This window comes from Lissotriton helveticus, chromosome 4_1, assembly GCF_964261635.1.
Source record: "Lissotriton helveticus chromosome 4_1, aLisHel1.1, whole genome shotgun sequence".
Taxonomy (NCBI): Eukaryota; Metazoa; Chordata; class Amphibia; order Caudata; family Salamandridae; genus Lissotriton; species Lissotriton helveticus.
The window spans coordinates 1,843,437,692-1,843,459,311 of record NC_136063.1 but is presented as its reverse complement, the minus strand read 5'-3'; the positions used below and the strand labels follow the sequence as shown (position 1 = coordinate 1,843,459,311).

General features: G+C 47.9%; 1 protein-coding gene across 13 annotated transcripts in view; it reads left to right on the top strand.

Annotated features, from left to right (window-relative positions):
* The first annotated feature begins 550 nt into the window (after positions 1–550).
* The window catches only part of LOC144829388 (uncharacterized), a 335,948-nt gene continuing 314,878 nt past the window's right edge, over positions 551–21,620 (top strand). For 3 of the 13 annotated variants that reach the window (XR_013610643.1, XM_078688492.1, XM_078688499.1), the window contains exon 1: positions 553–1,299. Coding sequence is in view for 9 of the 13 variants with exons in the window: in XM_078688492.1 (XP_078544618.1) it covers positions 1,295–1,299 (5 nt within the window). In the remaining 4 variants the exon portion in view is untranslated. Of the gene's footprint in view, positions 1,300–1,417; positions 1,654–9,166; positions 9,305–21,620 lie in introns of all 13 variants that reach the window. The other 10 variants (XM_078688496.1, XM_078688495.1, XM_078688498.1 and 7 more) reach the window with 8 other exon arrangements.

The following is a 21,620-nucleotide window of genomic DNA, read 5'->3' as shown; positions in this document are numbered from 1 at the left end:
AACTACCCTCCCTGACCCAAGCACATGCAAACGTACCCATGCAGCCACATCAACAGCCACAAGCAGAACACAAACACACAGACACAAGGACAAACCCACACACACGCACACACACATACTCACATGACAGACAGCACACTCACTGTTACCACTTTCCGCTGTTCAGTATTATTTGTTTGCCTTTCTATGTCCTTCCCTGTATTCTCTTTTCTTGGGCTCCTTTTTTCCTTCCTGATTGCATATGGAAATCAGGTGCAAAGGGAAGCACTATAAAAAACCTCCCCAACTGAGAACGAGCGCTTGGCTTTATAGAACTTTGTCTTCAGCCCAGGAGAAACGCTGGAGCGTTTTATTTTTTTCTTTCTTCTTCCCTGTTTCAAAGGAAGAATTCCAGTTTTGTGCCCCATACTGTCGGTGTTCAGGATATGAACACGGCAGTCCCCGCCTGATCCGAAGGCGGCCTCATCTGTCTTTGAATCGCGGCTCCAGCCGCCTGAGGCTACGCGGCAACCGTTGCCCACATTGAAATGCGGCAGAAGCCACGTGTGAAGAGCGGCAGCAGCCGCCTCAGAATCGCGGGTCCCGCCGCCTGAATTTGAAATCGCGGCAAAAGCCGCTGGTGAGTCGCGGCAACCGCCGCCTGAGAAAACGCGGCTACCGCCGCCTACCTTGAAACGGGCAGAAGCCGCTGGTGAGACGCGGCAACCACCGCTTTTGAAATCGCGGCTACCGCCGCTTAGAGTGAGACGTGGCAGAAGCCGCTGGTGAGACACGGCAGAAGCCGCTGGTGAGTCACGGCAACAGCCGCCTGGGAATCGCGGCCTCAGCCGCAAGACTTGAAATGTGGCAGAAGTGGCATATGAGACACGGTAGCAGCCACTGGTAAAACACAGCATTCCCCGCCAAAGGAGCTGCTAAGGAAATCAGCATAGCGGCGAAGGAACCGCAAAGGTCTGATGAACTCAGAATAATAAAAAGGGCACCAAGGAGGGTGTTTTTTTCCATGATTTCTTTCTAATCCCTATGACTCCTATTTCTGGAAAGAAGAAGTAGAATACAACATTTTGGGTTCATTTCATCTCTGAGGCGCACCACAGTTAGCCGGCGGCACCGCATCCTACTCAAGCCCTTCACTATTTTTGTTTTGGTTCTTCTGAGGCACACGGCAGGAGCTGGCAGCACTGCCTTCAACGCTCAGTATCGCGAGACTTGGTACATGGAAGTTTTGGGTGTTAGACTAACGAGACCCTTTAGTTCCTGAGGACAATTGCTATTGGACCTGAACTTCTCCTTGATGGGGTAAGAAGGCCTTGTGGGTTTTTATTTAGATATCCAAAGTAGATATATATTGTGTTTCTTTGGTTTGGCTTCTCCTTGCATGCATGCAATATATATGTTCTCTTTCTGTGTTTTCCAGGACATACTGAAGGTCGTTCCCCAGATGTCCTTTGATTCTCCTTCCATTGATTGACCAACCCCGAAGACTTCCTCTCGGGCATTCACCCTTCATCTCCCCAAGTTACCTCGCGAGCAAAGTACTTTCTCTCCCCCTTCCCCTGGGAATCAATCGCCCACACTGATTTTTCTGTGTGGAGGATTGGTTTGTAGGTGAGAGGGGAGGCTCTCTTCGTTCCTGCGGTACCTGGCTTTCAGGTGAGTGGAATCTTGCAACACTCACCACCGGGGACACACCAGCAGATGACACACATGCATTCACAGACACTCCGCAGACCTCAGAACCCTCTGCCACCACAACCCCTACCCTTGCCTCTCCTGTTCCCCCCTCTGCCCAGACACTCCACCTCTGTGCCCTGGACCTCTTCCCTATCTACACGTACAACCCCCCTACGAAGAAGATGAGGCAATCCACCCCCTGACTCTGCCATCTACATGTGCCTCCAAGAAAAAACAAAGCCCAAGATCACACCCCACCAAAAAATCCCCCTGGTCTCCCAAGCCCAAACCCCTTCCACCAAACTATACATGCCGAGTCCAATACCTCCTGCACTAAAAAAATCCATCCCAAAAAGTCTGAGCACCTCCCTAGTCCTGTCCACACCATACAGAATTATACCATCCACAAAATGGTCAAACCCAGGCCATCCCCCGTCCACATAGCCCTCCCACAACAGCTGCACCCCTCAATCTGAGCCAGCCACTGCAGTGGACCCACCACCCCTTCAATCTGGCACTACCACTGTAGTGGACGCACCCATCCCTCCTGATCCCATCCCTCCCAAAATCCAAACCAGTCCCCCTTAGACTTGTTCCCTTGGTGCCTGGCCTGCCCCCTAGATGCCCCTCTTTGGGAGGTGTCCCTTTGCTGGCAAAGTGCAGGCAAGTAGTGAAGGCCATTACATATGTGGCCCTCAAGGCGATTGACTTTCATTGGACTGGCCATTGGCTTATTTCTCTTCACAGTATACGCTGAATACAGCATTTCCTATTTATTTTTCAAAAATGTCTGTGTCCTCGAAATGGATTTCTGGTTAACTGTCATTAATGTGTAATATGTGATGTAAGTAGACAATGATGTCAGGATGGTGTGGATTGCATATAGCCCATGGTGTACAAACACCTGGTCAGTATGTATCCTAGATTTTTGTGCCTACTTTGGCTAGATGTCAATGACTTGATAGTGGTGGACCCATGTCTGTGTCTTCTTTAGATCTACTAGACTAGTGGCAATGACAACCTTACCACAGGTGGCATGCCACTGTAGGCAAATTCCCTTCATGGCTGAGTACTCATCTGATACATTTTCTGTGCCCATTGTGAGTGTAAGGTGAGCAGTATTCTCACAGTCTTCCGACCCTGTTGCCTCCAAGGACTGCACTTTCTGCAGATATTCCTGTTCAGCAAGGTGTCTGTGGTCTTAATAGTCCAATGTGTTTTAATTTATATGTCAATCATGTCATCCTTCTTTTGTTGGATGCATCATGTGGAATGGTGGTCTGTCCAAGCTTGGGTTTCATAGTTAGAACCACACATCAGTTGTAGTTGAGCATATGATTTGTGTGTAGGTGTTCATTTGTGTATGACTGACAACAGGCTCCTTATGATCTATGCTTGATGCTCTTCCAGATCACACAGAGCTGAACTAGGAATGCTGTTATGTCTTTTGGATTTCCCTGTGCTACATGTGGTAAGCCGAGTGGACTGTAAGTGTGGGCCCGTCTGCTGTGCATATACTACAGGAGCCAGTATCACATCCAAACTCTTAGGGCCAGATGTAGGTGAGGGACATTTACCGACTCATAAATACCGAATTTTACCGATTCGGTATTTATGTATCGGTAAATATGAAGGTGGGAGATGTAGGTATTTTTTAAATTAGAAATACCGAATCGGTAACATTCGGTATTAGTATTTCCTATTGATTCCTATGGGCTGTGAAGCCTATAGGAATCAATGGTAAATACCGATTCGGTATTTACCGAATCGGTAAATACCGAATGTTGCAAGGGTGCAGGGGGTGTCACTTTGACACCCTCTAGCACCCGAAGTAAAGGCATGTGTGACATGTGGCACACATACATGCCCTTAGGGCATGTCTGTATGTCACATTGCACAGTGTGCATGCACAGATGTGCATGCACACCTGGATTCGGTATTTTACCACACAATAGGATTGTGTGGTAAAATACCGACTCTTAAGGGCCTGTGACACTCTCAGGAGTGTCACCTACATTTGGATTTACCGAATCAGTAAAATTACAGATTCGGTATTTTACAGAATCGGTAAATTTACTGAATCGGTAAATTTACCGTTTCTGTAAAATATTGGCCCCTACATGTCAATTCCTAAATACCGGTCGGTAACGGCCGAAATCGGCCGTTACCGACCGGTATTTGGGCTCATATATCTGCCCTTAGTTGCCACACAGTGGAGGAGGTGGATTTTGGAATGTGAGGCCTAGCTGCAGATGTGTTTTGCAAGGTTAATGATGCTTGTGCTAAGCTATCTTAAAAAAGGGTAGAGGTGAGAGAGACTAGTGTTTCCAACTTTGAAATGGAGTGGAGACTCATACGTAATGGGGCAGGACAAATTTAGAGATTGTCAGAGAGTGTAAGGTAGGAGGTAAGTTCATATGCAGTTCTGTAGTAGGAGACATGAAGTATCCACATTGTTCCAATGTGAGTGGTTTAAATGCGGGTGTGAATCAGAGTGTGGAGCTTGTGAGACTGGTTAAATCCTAAATCCTGTCCAAGGTTTGCTAGAAATATGTAGATGTGATAGGGGTATAGCCAGATAGACAAGGTTGGATTCTGGCAGGAGATAAGAGCTGTAGTCTGTGGCACTACAGTAAGAGATGACTGTAATAGGGCAGTTTCAATGAATGAGGATAGTTGTTAATGTGCAAAGGTCAATAGGGACATGGAGCATGGAAGTCATATGTGGATGTGGCAGGGCTAGGGTGAGACAAGGTTAAACTTGTCACTTCAAACAAAGTAGATAAGTGTATGTAAAGGGTATAGACAAGTTAGGTAATTTAAGGGGCTGTATGGGCAAATGTGAAGTGTTGTCCAGCTGATGTTTGTTGTGTTTGAATCTGTGGATGAATTTGTTTTTAGAATTTACAAGCTATAGAACTTAAGCAGAGTACGGTGGCTGTATGGTGATATGTGAATGACTGAGAACATCTTCATTGAGCGATGTAAGTGTCTTGTTGAGAGATGTGGTGATGTGTTAAGTGTGCATGTCAGAGTGGGCTGTGATGGTGAACGTTGTGATATGAGTGCAGTCCAAGACATTACTGAGGGTGCAACTGGTCATGAGAGTGGTCCATTTGACATGTTATGTTTGATGTCTGATGAGGAGGTGATGAGTACAGTACATTGTGTACATGTCATTTATGAGAGAGGTATTGTGTACATAATGATGAAGAGTGGTGCTGTGAATGTAGGTGTGGAGGTAAGAAGGTAGCAGTAGTGTGTGATTGTAAGAATCTGGTTGGAAGAGTTTAAGTACAAGACTGGATATTGTGGGGCAGACATGCTTTTCCGGCTAGCTGCACCGGAAGGGGCTTATGACGTGCTTGTGTGTGTATAATATGTTTTGAGAGATGGGCGTGACCTTTGAGGTGGATGTGCGAGGGGTCATGCCCGCAAAAGTAGAGTTCATGCAGGCGATGAGGTAATGTTGAATTGTACATATGTGAAGATTATGTATACATAAGTAGGCAAAAACTGTTGCCAGAGGAAATCTGAAGATGTTGTATGTTTGCTGCACCTTGCTCTCTGCCGATGAATGTTCATGACTGATTGTTTTAATGACACTTTGAGTACAACTGGCGTGTACAAAACCTATTGGCATCACAGGAAAAGTTGTCTCCACCTAGCCTTGCCTTGTCTGAGTTGTGTGGGCATAAGTATGGAGTTACCCTTTATAGTTAGTTGTTGAGACTGATTGGTTCTTCTTGCCCTTGGATACTGCCCTGGGATGCAGGTGGCTATTGCTTATATTGAAATGTCAGGATGCCGGAACTTTGGATCACAGTCCATTGCTCAGAGGGCTATAGCCCCCTCAAGTGAAAGTCAAGGATGTGTGTTGTTGTACCACCTGGGGTCAAATTACTCCAGAAACGCATCCCCAAAATTCCCAGTAGACTACACGTGCATTCTGACTTTGAATGTCAGAGGTATGGGAACACCAAGGGAGATGGACTCATTGTGATGATATCTCTGGTTGTGCTGATGAAAGCACATTGCACTGACACCGGAACAGTACACCCAGTTCCATAAGTGTTTGCATTGTCAATATTTTTGAACCTCTAATCTGGTTTGGCAGAAGGTAGCCCTTGTGTGTGTCTATAAGGGCTCCCACTTTGCCCATTAAACACTGCCCTAGAACCTGAGAGCAATATTTATTTGTTGAAGTTCTCCATGATGTTTTCATAGATTTTGAGACAGTGTTTCCGTGCCATATGTGGACAAAGCAGACTTTCTTTCTGCACATATCCCTCATCCTCATAAGATGTACTCATAGCCCTTGGCTTGAGGATGGCTATGTCAATTGTGTTGGAGAGCCACATATTGATCAAAGAGAAGGGTTCCCAAGAGAGTATAACAGAATTCAGCTAGAACATAGCCTAAAACATCACAATTAAAAAACTTCAATTCTACTACGAACACGCTTATATAAAGTACAAATCATTTATTATACAACAATAATTAAAAAACAGTTAATAACACTACTAGACATTTTCTAGTTCCTAGGTAATTGGTTAAAATGCAAATCAAATTACACAATCAATTATGCCCTGCACAATTGAACAGACAGACTGTCTGTTCAATTGTGCAGGTCATAATGTCTAGTAGTGTTATTAACTGTTTTTTAGTTATTGTTGTATAATAAATGATTTGTACTTTATATAAGTGTGTTCGTAGTAGAATTGAACTTGTTTAATTGTGATGTTTTAGGCTATGTTCTAGCTGAATTCTGTTATACTCTCAAGGGAACCCTTCTCTTTGATTGGTTAGATAACATCAATTCCCTTGAGTTCCTTAAGGGGTACCTCTCACTTTCATATCGAGCCACATATTGAGCCACCCCTCCTGGCATCCTCAGAAGTGCTGGCAGCTTATATTATACAATATACTGTGCACTAGACCCTCCAACACTATTGGTGGATCCTACATCCAGAGACTCATGCGTACTCTACTGCTCTGCAGGACACAATCTGTACATTCAAAATGGGATTAATATTTTGCGGCACACACTACAGCCTGTGCAGCTTGATGCTGAACTGTTGTGAGTGACATTCTCTGAAGGCGAACCTGTACACATACAGATTGGGTGTTGTGTGCAGAGCTCCCAGTCCACACATGGTGACTATATCCTAAATTGTTGTTGGCCCATGCTTCTTTCAAAATCCAGATAGATTTTGTCAACAAATATTTCAACGAGCGCTGTGACACAACCACTTCTAGGTTGTTGTAGTGTGAGGCACTAAAATCAGTACTGAGTGGCTGGGTCTGTGGACTTGTGTGTTGTCTGGGCTAATAGCCTCTGGGCTTTACAGTACACAGAGTCATCACAATGTCATACTTTTGTGCGTTTATTGAAGGTCTGTTGCCCTGCGATGTTATAGTGTGTGTTGTGGTGGACTCATGCATTCACTTTGTAATACAAACATATATGTGGTTATGGCCATTCTTGTTTCAACATCAAATGTGTGTTTCTCCTAGTACTTAGTGGGCGAACTGTACCTACCTGATGATGACATTCCCTCATTGGACATACACAACATGCTATATAACCATGGTGGGAATGATGCTCTGGCATATTCCGTGACAATCTCTTGCATTGTAGCCTCTTTGCTTGTACCTGTCAAAGGAGGATTCACAAAGCACATTGCTGTTGATCAAAGGGGTTGGGGGTAGGTTCGACTGGCCAAATGAGACATTCCTCCCTGCAAGGCCCCTACATACAATGCAACCTCCCTGCACTTGCCATGAACTGAAAGTCATGGGCAGCTGGGGCAGATGATACTGCTTCTGGCAAGGCGAGTGATGCAGGTGCAAAATATGAGTATGCTCCAAAGGCTAGCCCCCAGCCTCAATTTGCAGCACAGCTGGGGAGTGGACAACATTCAGGCGCCACATTGCAGTGGCTTGGTGGGGACTGGGGAAGTGAGTCAGTCTCTTGGTGTGATTTACAAAGGCCCCAGAACTCTAGCCCACAGGTGACCCTGGTGCACCAGCCCATCCTTCAGTACCCAATTGCCAGCATAGCCAATCCAAGCCTGTACAGAACACTTTCTGATTTAACTCAATACCCATTGGAATCTATGAGCTTCAGCCCCCGTCATGTGTGTCAGTCCAGGTGGAGACAGCTTCCCCACACACACATGCAGTCCTTGAGCTGCTGTGGGTGGCTGGTCTGTCGTCTTTGTGCAGCAGCAACAGAGTATTTCACAGGTTTTTAAGGTTCCATTTGCTAGATGATGAGGCTTTGTTTTTCAAATGTCCCTAGAGCACCAGCATCTCAAATCTGCCCACTCCTTTAAGTTGCCAGTCAGATTTGCTGCCACAGTATGAGAATGCATTTGCTGCAAAGTGACCTTTGGCTTTTTTTGGGGAATTTCTTGCAGCTTGTACTCCAACCGTAGGTATTGAGTCACTTTGCATAAGCACCAGTTACATCGTTCAAGTCCACATTGCTGTGAGTGTTAACCCCCCAATTCCCTTAATTGTCTCAACATTGCTGGGAGTGTTAGCTCCCCAAATGCCCCAATTGGCTCTACATTGCTGGGAGTGTTAGCCCCCCAAATCCACCAATCAGCTCAACATTGCTGGGGGTATTAGCCCTCTTACCCCCAAATTGTCTCTGCATTGCTGGGAGTGTTAGCCCCCAAATCCCCCAATTGGCTTTACATTGCTAGGGATATTAGACCCCACCCCCCAAAGTAGCTCTACATTGCTGGGGTATTAGCCCCCCACCCCTAAATAGGCTCTACATTGCTGGAAGTCTTTCCCCCCTAAATGTACCTATTGTTTCACACTTGCTTTCTCTTATATTGTCTTTCTTGGGATAGTTGCGTTATTGTGTAGGGGAGGGTGTATAACTTACTATTTGAGACAACCGTATCAGTTGGGTTGTAGTGTTCATCGTAGATGTAGAGTAGAGGGATGCCATGCATGATTGGATGCATAGCTGCACAGTCTCAGTCACAGGAAGTGTGTTGTGGTGTGATTCAGAGCTGAAATACTCCCCTTCCGGCCGCTCTGACATGTTGGTTTGGCCGACCAAATCGGCACTTTGGAAGTATGCATCATACTTGGGAGGTGGGATTCGGACTCGGAAGTGCCTCCAAATACTCCATTCTGCATTTCCAGAGGCTTCTCGTTAGGAAACTCCAGTCAGATTTGGAGTACCAAGTTGTTCTGTAGGTAAAGGGTTTTGGGCATTGTAATGTGTAGTTTGGGGAAACTGGATCCCAGTACGAGTGGGTAGGAAAGTCCCACTCCCGAAGGTTCTAGGATGGCCTTCCGGACCAGATCATAATTGGCCTAAAGAGGACTATCAATACTATCAAAACAACTGTTCAGGTTACAGTAATCAATATTCTACTTCTAGCCTTGGTAAGGAAACACGTTTGACCTACAGTCAGACCTTAACTATATTTGCATGCAGACTTATTAATCTGTGTTTGTTTCCAAGAATTTGGTCAGCATTTCCAGCATACCCAAAATGATGTGTCGTTCTCCACTGAAAAAGGACACCTATCCTGAAACATTCGACTAGAGATACACAGCCCTGGCTTCACCAACAAAGGTGAAAACCTAGACTGTCATTAAGGTACGTGTTATTCACTGCATTTACCATTATGTACTGGGGCAAAATGAGTCCTGGCATGTGAGGCAGTGTGCTCCCACCCTCCTTTTGTAATCTAGAGTAAACATTTGATGCGACCACCACTCTTAAGCTTCTATTAAAGCTGCTTTTAATCCTTTTTAGGTCATGCCTGAGACAGTGCATGCTGTCTCTACGAGACATTTAGTAAGTGGCTTTTAAAAGTGTCACCAGAGGCTTTTGCTGGCCTCCAGCTTGCACTTACGAGCGCCTGCACGGGCACAGCTGCCACCTGTGTTTTTATTGCTGTAATCAAGCTCCTCTGCTCGCACTCCCCCCTCCTGTCTCCCCCTACCTCTTCGTCAGTTTCATTTGTATCTTCTATTGCTGTGAATGCTCCTGCTTCCACCAGGCACACACACCATCAGTCGTCAGTGCACGCTTTCACCAGGCACACACACCACCAGCCATCAGTGCACGCTTCCACCAGGAACACACACCACCAGCCATCAAGGCAGGCTTCCACCAGGCACACTTCTACCAGGCATACACACCACCAGCCGTCAGTGCATACTTCCACCAGGCACACACACCACCAGTCATCAGTGCATGCTTCCACCAGGCACACACACCACCAGCCATCAGTGCATGCTTCCACCAGGTACACACACCACCAGCCATCAGTGCACGCTTCCACCAGGCACACACACCACGAGCCGTCAGTGCACGCTTTTCCACCAGGCACACACCACCAGCCGTCAGTGCATGCTTCCCCACCAGGCACACACACCACTAGCCGTCAGCGCACGCTTCCATCACACACACACACACACACACACACTACCAGCCGTCAGTGCACGCTTCCACCAGGCACACACACCACCAGCCATCAGTGCACGTTTTTTCACCAGACACACACACCATCAGCTGTCAGTGCACGCTTCCACCAGACACACACACCACCAGCAATCAGTGCACGCTTCCACCAGGCACACACACCACCAGCCCTCAGTGCTCACTTCCACCAGGCACACACACCACCAGCCGTCAGTACGCACTTCCACCAGGCACACACAGCACCAGCCGTCAGTGCACGCTTCCACCAGGCACACACCACCAGCCGTCAGTGCACGCGTTAACCAGGCACACACACTACCAGCCATCAGTGCACGCTTCCACCAGGCACACACACCATCAGCCTTCGGTGCACGCTTCCAAAAGGCACACATACTACCAGCCGTCGGTGCACGCTTCCACCAGGCACACACCAACCAGCTGTCAGTGCACACTTTCACCAGGCACACACACACCACAAGCCTTCGGTGCACGCTTCTACCGGGCACACACACCACCAGCCATCAGTGCACTCTTTCACCAGGCACACACACCACCAGCCTTCAGTGCACACTTTCACCAGGCACACACACCACCAGCCGTCAGTGCACGCTTTCACCAGGCACACACACCACCAGCCATCAGTGCAGCAGAGTTTCCTGGTAAATATGTGTTCGATGCCTGGGAGGGAGTGGGTCGAGTTTCCTTAAACCATGCTGAGTATGCAGGTGATCTCCTGTGTGAGTGAGTCATGCTGCCTGGGGCTCAATCACTCCGCACTTGTAAATAGCACCTGCCCCAGGCTTTTTCTCATTTGCAAAGTTCGGCGCATGGTCAGCCCGCAACCCCCCCCCCCGAGAATGACTGCTTCCTACAACCAAAATGGAAACAACATTCAGAGCAATGAAAACAAGTTCATTTGATGCAAAGAACTGTTAACAAAAACCATGTCTAGCTATTGTAGATCTGGCAACCTAAACAAAACAGCAACAAAAAACAAGCAAGCATTGGCATAGCCAATAGGTCTCGCTTTTTGGACCCTATAAGTATTTAGTTATGCAGTAGAATATCCTTGGTGCAACAACACCAATTGTTACATGGCTAAACACTTATAAGTTGCCAAATGCAAGACCTATTGGCTATGCCAATGCTTGTTTATTTATTGCCTTTGTAGTTGATAAGGGTGCAGGAGTGGATCCAGGTATTTCTATCTCACTGCAATACTCATGCCAACCAAGAATGAATACTAACACAACACATATTAAGTTTACAGCAATCATTACTCTACATCTAGCCTTCGTAAGAAATTACAAGTTTGTCTACAGTCAGACCTTCAGTTGTGTTGTATGCCAGGGTTAGGCCCATGTAGCAATGCTGCACATTTTCTTGCTTTGTCCTCTTTCTGCACAATAACATTTTACTGTGACCTTCTGCACATATTTGTGTGAGTAACAATGTTGGATATGTTTCTCTGAAACTGCTTTGCTTACACATCTGGCTTCGTGCAACATTATCACGATGCCTCGAACACAGAGTACAAGACCTTTGCGCACGTTGTGCTATTGTTGTTTTATTTTCATTCTTGGGGCGACAGGGCTATCTACATACCTGTAACTACACTAATCTGCATAAACATCGCAGGGATGTTTTTTATTATAAATAAAGAAGCATTTCTGGGGGTTAATAGAGGAAACACTTTAGCTGAAGTCAAGGCATCCCTGCATGCTGAGGCTTCGGCAAGCAACTGCACAACATCTCTGTAAGGGGTATCCAATCCATGACCAAGATGGGGTCCTTCATTCTTTCCTTCCAGGTAATGGAGTTGGATCATCCAGTGGGGCATTATCGGCTAGACACCGATTTACACTCACGACACACATAGATTAGGGATTGCAAATTAGGAGTGTAGGAGAGTAGGGTCTGCTATCCTATGGTCACCCCAATTTTTTGCTTTTTGCTTCACTGGTTTATGACTTAATGTGGCTGTGGGCCTGCTAATCAGACCCACAGCCTGCTGTTCTCTCTCTAAATTAATGCCAATGCACTCTAGGTGCATTACGAATTGGAACTGGTTCACCTTATAGGCCCCTGTAACAGTGTACCCAGCGTACCCAGGGCATAGGTGTTTCCAAGGCCTACCAGGGGCTGCAGCACGTATTGTGCCACCCCTGGCCTGGCCTCCATATTTGACACAACTGGCTGATCATTCAGCTTGGGTAAGTTACCTTACTTAGGTGTAGTATGCCTATACCTAACCTAAAATGGACACATATGTTCATATCAGCCACTCCTATGGAAGGCCTCATCAATCCTGGAGGCAGAGTGCTTGGAAATAAGTGAGATGGTGCTCTAGCATGAGCTGAGCCTGTCTGCAGCTTTCGTAACCACTTTCTGTAGCTGTTCCATGATACTGCCATACCATATACTCTTATGTGCATTATAATCCTCGCGGTTATTTGCTAACTTTGGTTTGGCTTTATCACAACATGTCGAGTAAGGTGTCATACGAATTGGAATACTACCCCCTCGCCAGTTCTGGCGATGGGGGTAGCATTCCACCCTTCTAGAAGGACACGACATGTACATAACCTGAACCCCGGTTAAATTAAACTAGAGCCTCAGCATCACAAAATGAATGCTGCCACCACAGACACAAGTCTGACCTCCTGCTGCTGGGAGTCCTTCCAGCGAGGGAGGCTTGGACAAAGGGTTTCCTGCCTTGGGAGGTGCTAGCACCACCCCAGACAGGATTTTGTGTATTGGGTAGGACAGGGCTGAATAGAATGAGACATGCCTGGGGCACACAAGGTGTCCCTGTGCATATGCCAGTTCAAACCGGTGCTGGGGCTCTCCAGCCCCAGTCTTGGCGCGAAGCTGGACAAAGGAAAGGGGGTGTAACCACCCCCCTTCCTGGTCCCACCCAGAGGAGGGACCTAGCAGGTAATCCAGCCCCTAGATTTGGAATAAGAGTAGGAGCTGTGTCCCAAGACTTCAGATCATCCTGAACTCGACTTGAAACTAAGAAGAAAACTGGACTTCGACATTCTAATGCACAGAAGACTGAAGAGAATCTCCCTTATGGCCAAGGAGTGACCACCCTGTGAATACAGGCACCAACCAGCAACTCGACATCTGCTTTGCCGCCGCCTCCCGCCGGAGCCCGAGCCCAGAGCCTGACAAGACCTAGATTCCCAGACATCTTACAGCCCGATCCACAGTCCCTGAAAAGAAGAGACCCGTGGAGGCATCGAGAGACGTGGGACTGGCCATCTTGAAAGACCCCCGAGAAGCTGACTGCGCAGCACCCGAGGCCCCCTCTATGCTGTGCTTTGGGGTTTGAGAAGCCCCACCACCGAGCAGCATCTGCACCGAAGATCAGCCCCCCAGCATCTCTATGATCTGCGTGGGGCCTTTTTGCACTTTGCCACTTGACGCGTCATCCCGGTCACTTGCCACGCGGCTAGTGGCCATCTTGGCGACGAAATCTATGATCTAAACCACTGGTCTGGTTGCTCCAGACCTTGCTGGTCCGGGAATTAAGCTTTCTTCATCACCTGCGTGGCTTGCATTAGTCAAGGCCTGTTTGCTCCAATCAAGTTGCCGACACCGCCATCAGCTAGAGCCTTCGTGGGACAGCTCGTGATCGACGCCTGGATATCCTAGACCTCTTCGTGTCCACGTCGCTGCGGAGACAAGCTGCACCTCATCGCCTGTTTGCACCCGACATCGCCTGGTTCCATCCTGGTTCCTCGCCAGTCACTGGCTAGTGACTTCTGAACATTGTCCCCTCTGCTTTCAGGTTTCACATCTTCGATCCACCCTTGTATCACACCGGACACTTCTCGTCTGGACGCCTGCAGCATCTTCATCCTCAGGCACCATCAGACTGCGTGACGAAATCCGACACACTTTGGCACCTGTGCACCCGCTTCCTGTGGGTGAGGTAACTTACTAACACCGGTGTTCTTACACTGGTACACACCTCTAGTGCCTAACCCTAAAGTTTGGTAGTCCTAGTCTAGTCGGAAGACTCCTTTTGCAGTAACTTTGTAACTTTTACGCACCATTGACTTTGCATTGGTGCATGCCTGCACTTTAAGCACTGCACCCGACTCCCGCTGGCCTTTCCCGACTTCTTCACTGTTAGTCCCGAACAGCTCCAGCGATTCCCCAGGCCCTAGGCCTATTTCCTTTCCCATTGGTGGTTCTTATACCACTATTTTAGTATATGGTTTAAGTGGCCCCTAGGCACCCTAGTGGCATCCATATTGTGCAAATTTTGTGTATTTAAACTGTGTTTTGTTTTAACGCATTTGCTTCTGTGCTCATAAAGAGTATAGGGGATTTGTAGTAAATAAATATATATATATTTTCAATATATATCTGTGTGGTGTCCTTTCATTTGGTATTCAAGGGGATTGTGTATGGTAAAACAGGTTGCTTCACATGCCTTTACAGAGTTTAGCCTAAGACTGATTTGTCCACGCTACTAGGATAGCTGGTCTATAAGGTTGACTTACAACCAATCATCATAAGGGTTGCTTGGCATGGTACAAGGTGATCACTAGAACTAGTGAGCATCATATACCAGGCCAACTTCTCACATTGGTGAGCAGCGGTTGGGATTTGAGCTTGCTGTTGTTTTACTATTACAATCTTTGAGAGTATCATTTGAAAGATCATACAGGTACCTGTTAGGTACATATAAAACAAGACTAGTATACTTAAGTTCTACTGAACTTAGTTGTTGTAGAGGATAGGGAGTAGCACACCCTGACTACAACTACTAGATAGGTTTAGTAGGTAAACACCAGTGTAGGTAGATTGCAACATATCCACCCACACTAGAGCAATGTCTGGAGCAGAGGGGTCCACTGGACTGTCCCTGTTGAGAGTGACCCTCCAAGGGCACCATCCAAATTTGCTATGTTAAACTTTAAAGAAATGAGGCAGCTGTGTACCTTAAGAGGTCTCAAGACGGGTCCAGCCCCTACCACAGCATACCTCAGAGAGCTTTTAGACCAGTCTGAAGCTCTAAATACCTCTAAAGCAGACCCCACAGGGAATGTTGAAGGAGGCTCTCCCACTGAAGATGATAATACTGACACCCCTGTCCCTGTTGTCCAGATAGATGAGGAAGACCAGAACACTGGAGATACTCAGCCTGCGGATGAGGAAGAGGAAGAGGAGGAGGAAGAAAGTGATTCTGATGATGAGAGACTTAGTCAGGTGCCAGTCAAGAGACTTAGCCAGGCTAACTTAAGCCTATTTGGGACTGAGTCAGGGTCAAACCCACTCAGACCCCCAAGTGGACTTAACCAGGAGTCTAGGAGGAGAAGGAATCACTCAGGTGAATCCAACACTTCCCATGCTTCTAGAGGTTCTCATGGTCACTCTAAAAGGGGGATGACTAGCCCTCAGAGAAGGGAACATGAGGCCAGAATGAGAGAGGCTGAGCTTAGGATCCAGAAGCAAGAATTCGAAGTTGCCCTGGCCCAAGAGAAGCTTGCTAAGGCAAGACAGCCTAGAGAGAGTGGATTAGGATCCACTGGTGGCAGAATTATCCCAAAGGATAAAGAGGTCCTATGACAATAGAAACCTGAGTAAGATTGTGCCCCCCTACAAAGCTGGGGATGATATCCACAAATGAATGACTGCACTTGAGAGAGCCTGCAGAGTACAGCAGATCCCTCAGGAGCAGTGGACAGCAATCTTGTGGCTCTCCTTTGAAGGTAGAGGCCGAGACAGACTCATCACAGTTAGTGATGGGGATTCTAGAAATTACCTGGTCCTTAAGAGTGCTCTGATTGATGGGTTAGGCTTAACCACTGAACAGTACAGGTTAATGTTCAGAGAAACCCAGAAGACACAGACTCAGGACTGGTCTGAATTTGTTGAATGTGCCATTAAGGCTCTGGAGGGATGGTTGCTGGGAAGTAAGGTTACAGATTATGAAGGATTGTACAATTTGCTTATGAGAGAACACATTTTAAATAATTGTCAGAACCAGCAGTTGCATCAACATTTGGTTGACTCAGATCTGACCTCTCCCCAAGAATTGGGAAAGAGGGCAGACAAATGGGTTACAACCAGAGTTAAGCAAAAGAACCAGAACCAGAACCAGGGTGGTGACCAAAAGAAAACAGACCAGAAGGGTGGGGAGCAGAAAGCTAAAGATCAGAAGTCTTTAACAGGCCCACAAACTACTAATACTGAGGGTGGGTCCCAAACTTCCAAGAAGAAAGAAGGTCAAAGAAAACCCTGGTGAAGTACTTGTAAAAACACCTCTCACTGGACAAGTGAGTGTAAAAAGGTCGGAGCCCCCAACACTGCAGCCCCTAAGGCACCTGCACCCACTAGTACAGTCAGCAGTGTTAAGGGGTAGTGGGTATCACCTTGGGAACTGAGGGAGATTCTGGCCTAGTCAGAACCCCTACACAGGCTGTTCTGATTTGTGATGTGGACATAGATTTGTCCACTACTGTCAGCCCCAGTAATCTGGGCAAGTACAGACAGACGCCTTTGATTAATGAAAAAGTGGCTCAAGCATACAGGGACACATGTGCCAGTGTCACCATGGTGATACCTAGCTTTGTGGACCCTGGACAATACATACTAGGTGATAATTACCTGGTGACCAATGCCAGCAATGTCACTACTACACATAGTGTGGCACTTGTTAACTTTTCCTGGGGAGGGGTAACTGGCCTAAAAAGAGTTGTGGTTAGTGCTGATCTCCCAGTAGAATGTTTGTTGGGCAATGACCTGGAGAGCTCTCTATGGTCAGAAGTTGAGTACAGGACTCATGCAGAGATGTTAGGGATATCATCACATGTCCTTGCTGTGACCAGGTCACAGGCCAAAAAGTGCCTCTCTGAACCTCAGGTCTTGGATCCTGGAACAATGGACCAAGCACCTTCCAAGAAGAAGAACAGGAGGGTAAAGGCTGTGCCTTCCCAACTGCCTACAAGTGAGGATCAGCCTTCACAGGAAGATGATCTTGAGACCCCTGAAGGAACTGTCCCTTAAGAGCTTGAACCTGATCAGGTTGAGTTTCTGGGGAAAGGGGGACCTTCTAGGGCAGACTTGGGGCAGGCTCAGTTAACCTGTCCTTCTCTTGAACCCCTCAGACAGCAGGCTGCTGCTGAGGCTGCAGGGAATGCTCAAGGTGCCCATAAAGTATATTGGGATGATGGGCTCCTTTATTCAGAGGGTAGAGACCCCAAGCCTGGTACAACCAGGAGGTTGGTCATACCTCTGCAATTTAGGGGCTTCCTTCTAACCTTGGCCCATGATATTCCCTTAGCAGGACACCTAGGCCAGAACAAGACTTGGGACAGGCTTGTCCCTCACTTTCACTGGCCTCACATGTCTGAAGATACAAAGGAGTTTTGTCGCTCCTGTGTAACCTGCCAAGCCAGTGGCAAAGTAGGTGGAACAACAAAGGCCCCCCTGATACCACTACCTGTGGTGGGGTCCCCTTTGAAAGAGTGGGGATTGATATTGTAGGTCCAATGGATCCCCCTACAGCATCTGCGCACAGATTCATACTGGTGGTGGTGGACCATGCCACCAGGTACCCAGAGGCAATTCCCCTTAGGACCACAACAGCTCATGTTGTGGCCAGGGCCTTACTTGGAGTTTTCTCCAGAGTGGGGTTTCCTAAGGAGGTAGTATCTGATAGAGGTGCCAACTTCATGTCAGGATACTTAACAGCTATCTGGAAGGAATGTGGTGTCAACTACAAGTTCACCACTCCTTATCATCCACAATGTAATGGGCTTGTTGAAAGGTTCAACAAGACCCTAAAGGGCATGATCAAAGGATTACCTGAAAAGCTCAGGCGAAGATGGGATATCCTTCTGCCCTGCCTTCTGTTTGCTTACAGAGAGGTCCCACAAAAGGGGGTTGGCTTCAGCCCCTTTGAATTGTTGTTTGGGCACCCTGTAAGAGGACCCCTGTGTTTAGTGAGGGAAGGATGGGAGTTACCTCTCAGAAAACCCAAGCAAGACATAGTGAACTATGTACTTGGTCTCCGCTCCAGGATGGCTGAGTATATGGAGAAGGCATCCAAAAACCTTGAGGCCAGCCAAGAATTACAGAAAGCTTGGCATGACCAAAAGGCTGTCTTGACTGAGTACCAGCCTGGACAGAAAGGATGGGTGTTGGAGCCAGTGGCCCCAGCAGCACTCCAAGACAAATGGTCTGGACCCCATACTATCATTGAAAAGAAGGGAGAGGTTACCTACTTGGTGGACCTAGGAACTCCCAGGAGCCCCCACAGGGTGCTCCATGTTAACAGATTGAAGGCATATGTTGACAGGGCAGACATGGGCTTGCTCATGGCTACAGATGAGGGGCAGGAGGAAGAGAGTGACCCTCTCCCAGACCTGCTGACTCAGAACCCTGAAGATGGCTCAGTTGATGGTGTGGCCTTAGATGGCAGCCTCACTGAACATCAGCAAAATGACTGTAGACAAGGTTTGCAGTCATATAGACATATGTTCTCATTGACACCCAGTCAGACTAACTGGTGTACCCATATGGTGGACACTGGTGACAGTCTTCCTGTGAAAAACAAGATTTACAGGCAACCTGACCATGTCAGGGACTGTATAAAGACTGAGGTGCAAAAGATGCTGGAATTAGGTGTTATTGAGCCTTCAGAGAGCCCCTGGGCTAGCCCAGTGGTTCTGGTCCCCAAACCTCACACCAAAGATGGCAAGAGAGAGATGAGGTTCTGTGTGGATTACAGAGGACTCAATGCTGTCACCAGGACAGATGCACACCCTATTCCAAGGGCAGATGAGCTCATAGACAAATTGGCTTCTGCCAAGTATTTGAGCACATTTGACTTGACAGCTGGCTATTGGCAAATCAGGTTAACTGAGGAGTCTAAAGCCAAAACTGCATTGTCTACCCCAGGTGGGCATTACCAATTGGTGGTGATGCCCTTTGGTTTGGAAAATGCACCTGCCACCTTCCAAAGGTTGGTGAATCAAGTCCTTACTGGGTTGGATGACTTTTGCGCAGCATATCTGGATGATATTGCTGTCTTCAGCTCCACCTGGGAGGATCACCTGTTCCACCTGAAGGAAGTGCTAGAGGCTCCGCAAAAGGCAGGCCTCACTATCAAGGCCACAAAGTGCAAGATAGGGCAGAGTAAAGTTGTATACTTGGGCCACCTTGTAGGTGGAGGCCAAGTTCAACCACTGGAGAGTAAGATCCAGACCATAAAGGACTGGTCCCCTCCAACCACCCAGACTCAGGTCAGAGCTTTCTTGGGCCTGACTGGGTACTACAGGAAGTTTGTTAAGAACTATGGGTCGATTGTAACTCCTCTTAATGATCTGGCATCAAAGAAGATGCCCAAAAAGGTTCAGTGGACAGTAAACTGTCAAAAGGCATTTGATGACCTGAAGAAGGCCATGGACTCTGCACCTATCCTGAAGAGTCCTGACTACTCAAGAGAGTTCATTGTCCAAAAAGATGCTTCTGAGTTGGGAGTGGGAGCTGTGCTTTCACAACTTAATGTAGATGGTCACGACCAGCCCATTACTTTTATTAGCAGAAGGCTGTCCCCCAGAGAGAAACGTTGGTCAGCCATTGAGAGGGAGGCCTTTGCTGTGGTGTGGGCCCTGAAGAAGTTGAGACCATACTTGTTTGGCACTCACTTCAAGATTCAGACCGACCATAAGCCCCTCTTATGGCTTAATCAGATGAAGGGTGAAAACCCCAAACTGCTCAGGTGGTCCATTTCCCTACAGGGGATGGACTTTACAGTGGAGCACTGCCCAGGGATTGGCCATGGTAATGCAGATGGTCTCTCCAGGTACTTCCACTTCGAACATGAAGACACAACTGGTCAAGGTTAGTCTAATGTCCCTGCGTTTGGGGGGGGGGTTGTGTCGGAGAGTAGGGTCTGCTATCCTATGGTCACCCCACATTTTTGCTTTTTGCTTCACTGGTTTATGACTTAATGTGGCTGTGGGCCTGCTAATCAGACCCACAGCCTGCTTTTCTCTCTCTAAATTAATGCCAATGCACTCTAGGTGCATTACGAATTGGAACTGGTTCACCTTATAGGCCCCCGTAACAGTGTACCCAGGGTACCCAGGGCATAGGTGTTTCCAGGGCCTACCAGGGGCTGCAGCACGTATTGTGCCACCCCTGGCCTGGCCTCCATATTTGACACAACTGGCTGATCACTCAGCTGGGGTAAGTCGGTGTAATCACCCCTTACGTAGGTGTAGTATGCCTATACCTAACCTAAAATGGACACATATGTTCCTATCAGCCACTCCTATGGAAGGCCTCATCAATCCTGGAGGCAGAGTGCTTGTAAATATGTGAGATCGTGCTCTAGCATGAGCTGAGCCTGTCTGCAGCTTTCGGAACCACTTCCTGTAGCTGTTCCATGATACTGCCATACCATATACTCTTAAGTGCATTATAATCCTCGCGGTTATTTGCTAACTTTGGTTTGGCTTTATCAAAACATGTCGAGTAAGGTGTCATACGAATTGGAATACTACCCCCTCGCCAGTTCTGGCGACAGGGGTAGCATTCCACCCTTCTAGAGGGACACTACATGTACATAACCTGAACCCCGGTTAAAGTTAAACTAGAGCCTCAGCATCACAAAATGGATGCTGCCACCACAGACACAAGTCTGACCTCCTGCTGCTGGGAGTCCTTCCAGCGAGGGAGGCTTGGACAAAGGGTTTCCTGCCTTGGGAGGTGCTAGCACCACCCCAGACAGGATTTTGTGTATTGGGTTGGACAGGGCTGAATAGAATGAGACATGCCTGGGGCACACAAGGTGTCCCTGTGCATATGCCAGTTCAAACCGGTGCTGGGGCTCTCCAGCCCCAGTCTTGGTGCGAAGCTGGACAAAGGAAAGGGGGTGTAACCACCCCCCTTCCTGGTCCCACCCAGGGGAGGGACCTAGCAGGTAATCCGGCCCCTAGATTTGGAATAAGAGTAGGAGCTGTGTCCCAAGACTTCAGATCATCCTGAACTCGACTTGAAACTAAGAAGAAAACTGGACTTTGACATTCTGCTGCACAGAAGACTGAAGAGAATCTCCCTTGTGGCCAAGGAGTGACCACCCTGTGAATACAGGCACCAACCAGCAACTTGATGTCTGCTTTGCCGCCGCCTCCCGCCGGAGCAAGAGCCCAGAGCCTGACAAGACCTGGATTCCCAGACATCTCACAGCCCGATCCACAGTCCCTGAAAAGAAGAGACCTGTGGAGGCATCGAGAGACGTGGGACCGGCCTTCTTGAAAGACCCCCTAGAAGCTGACTGCACAGCACCCGAGGCCCTCTCGATGCTGTGCTTTGGGGTTTGAGAAACCCCCACCGAGCAGCATCTGCACCGAAGATCAGCCCCCCAGCATCTCCACGATCTGCGTGGGGCCCTTTTGCACTTGGCCACTTGATGCGTCATCCCGGTCACTTGCCACACGGCTAGTGGCCATCTTGG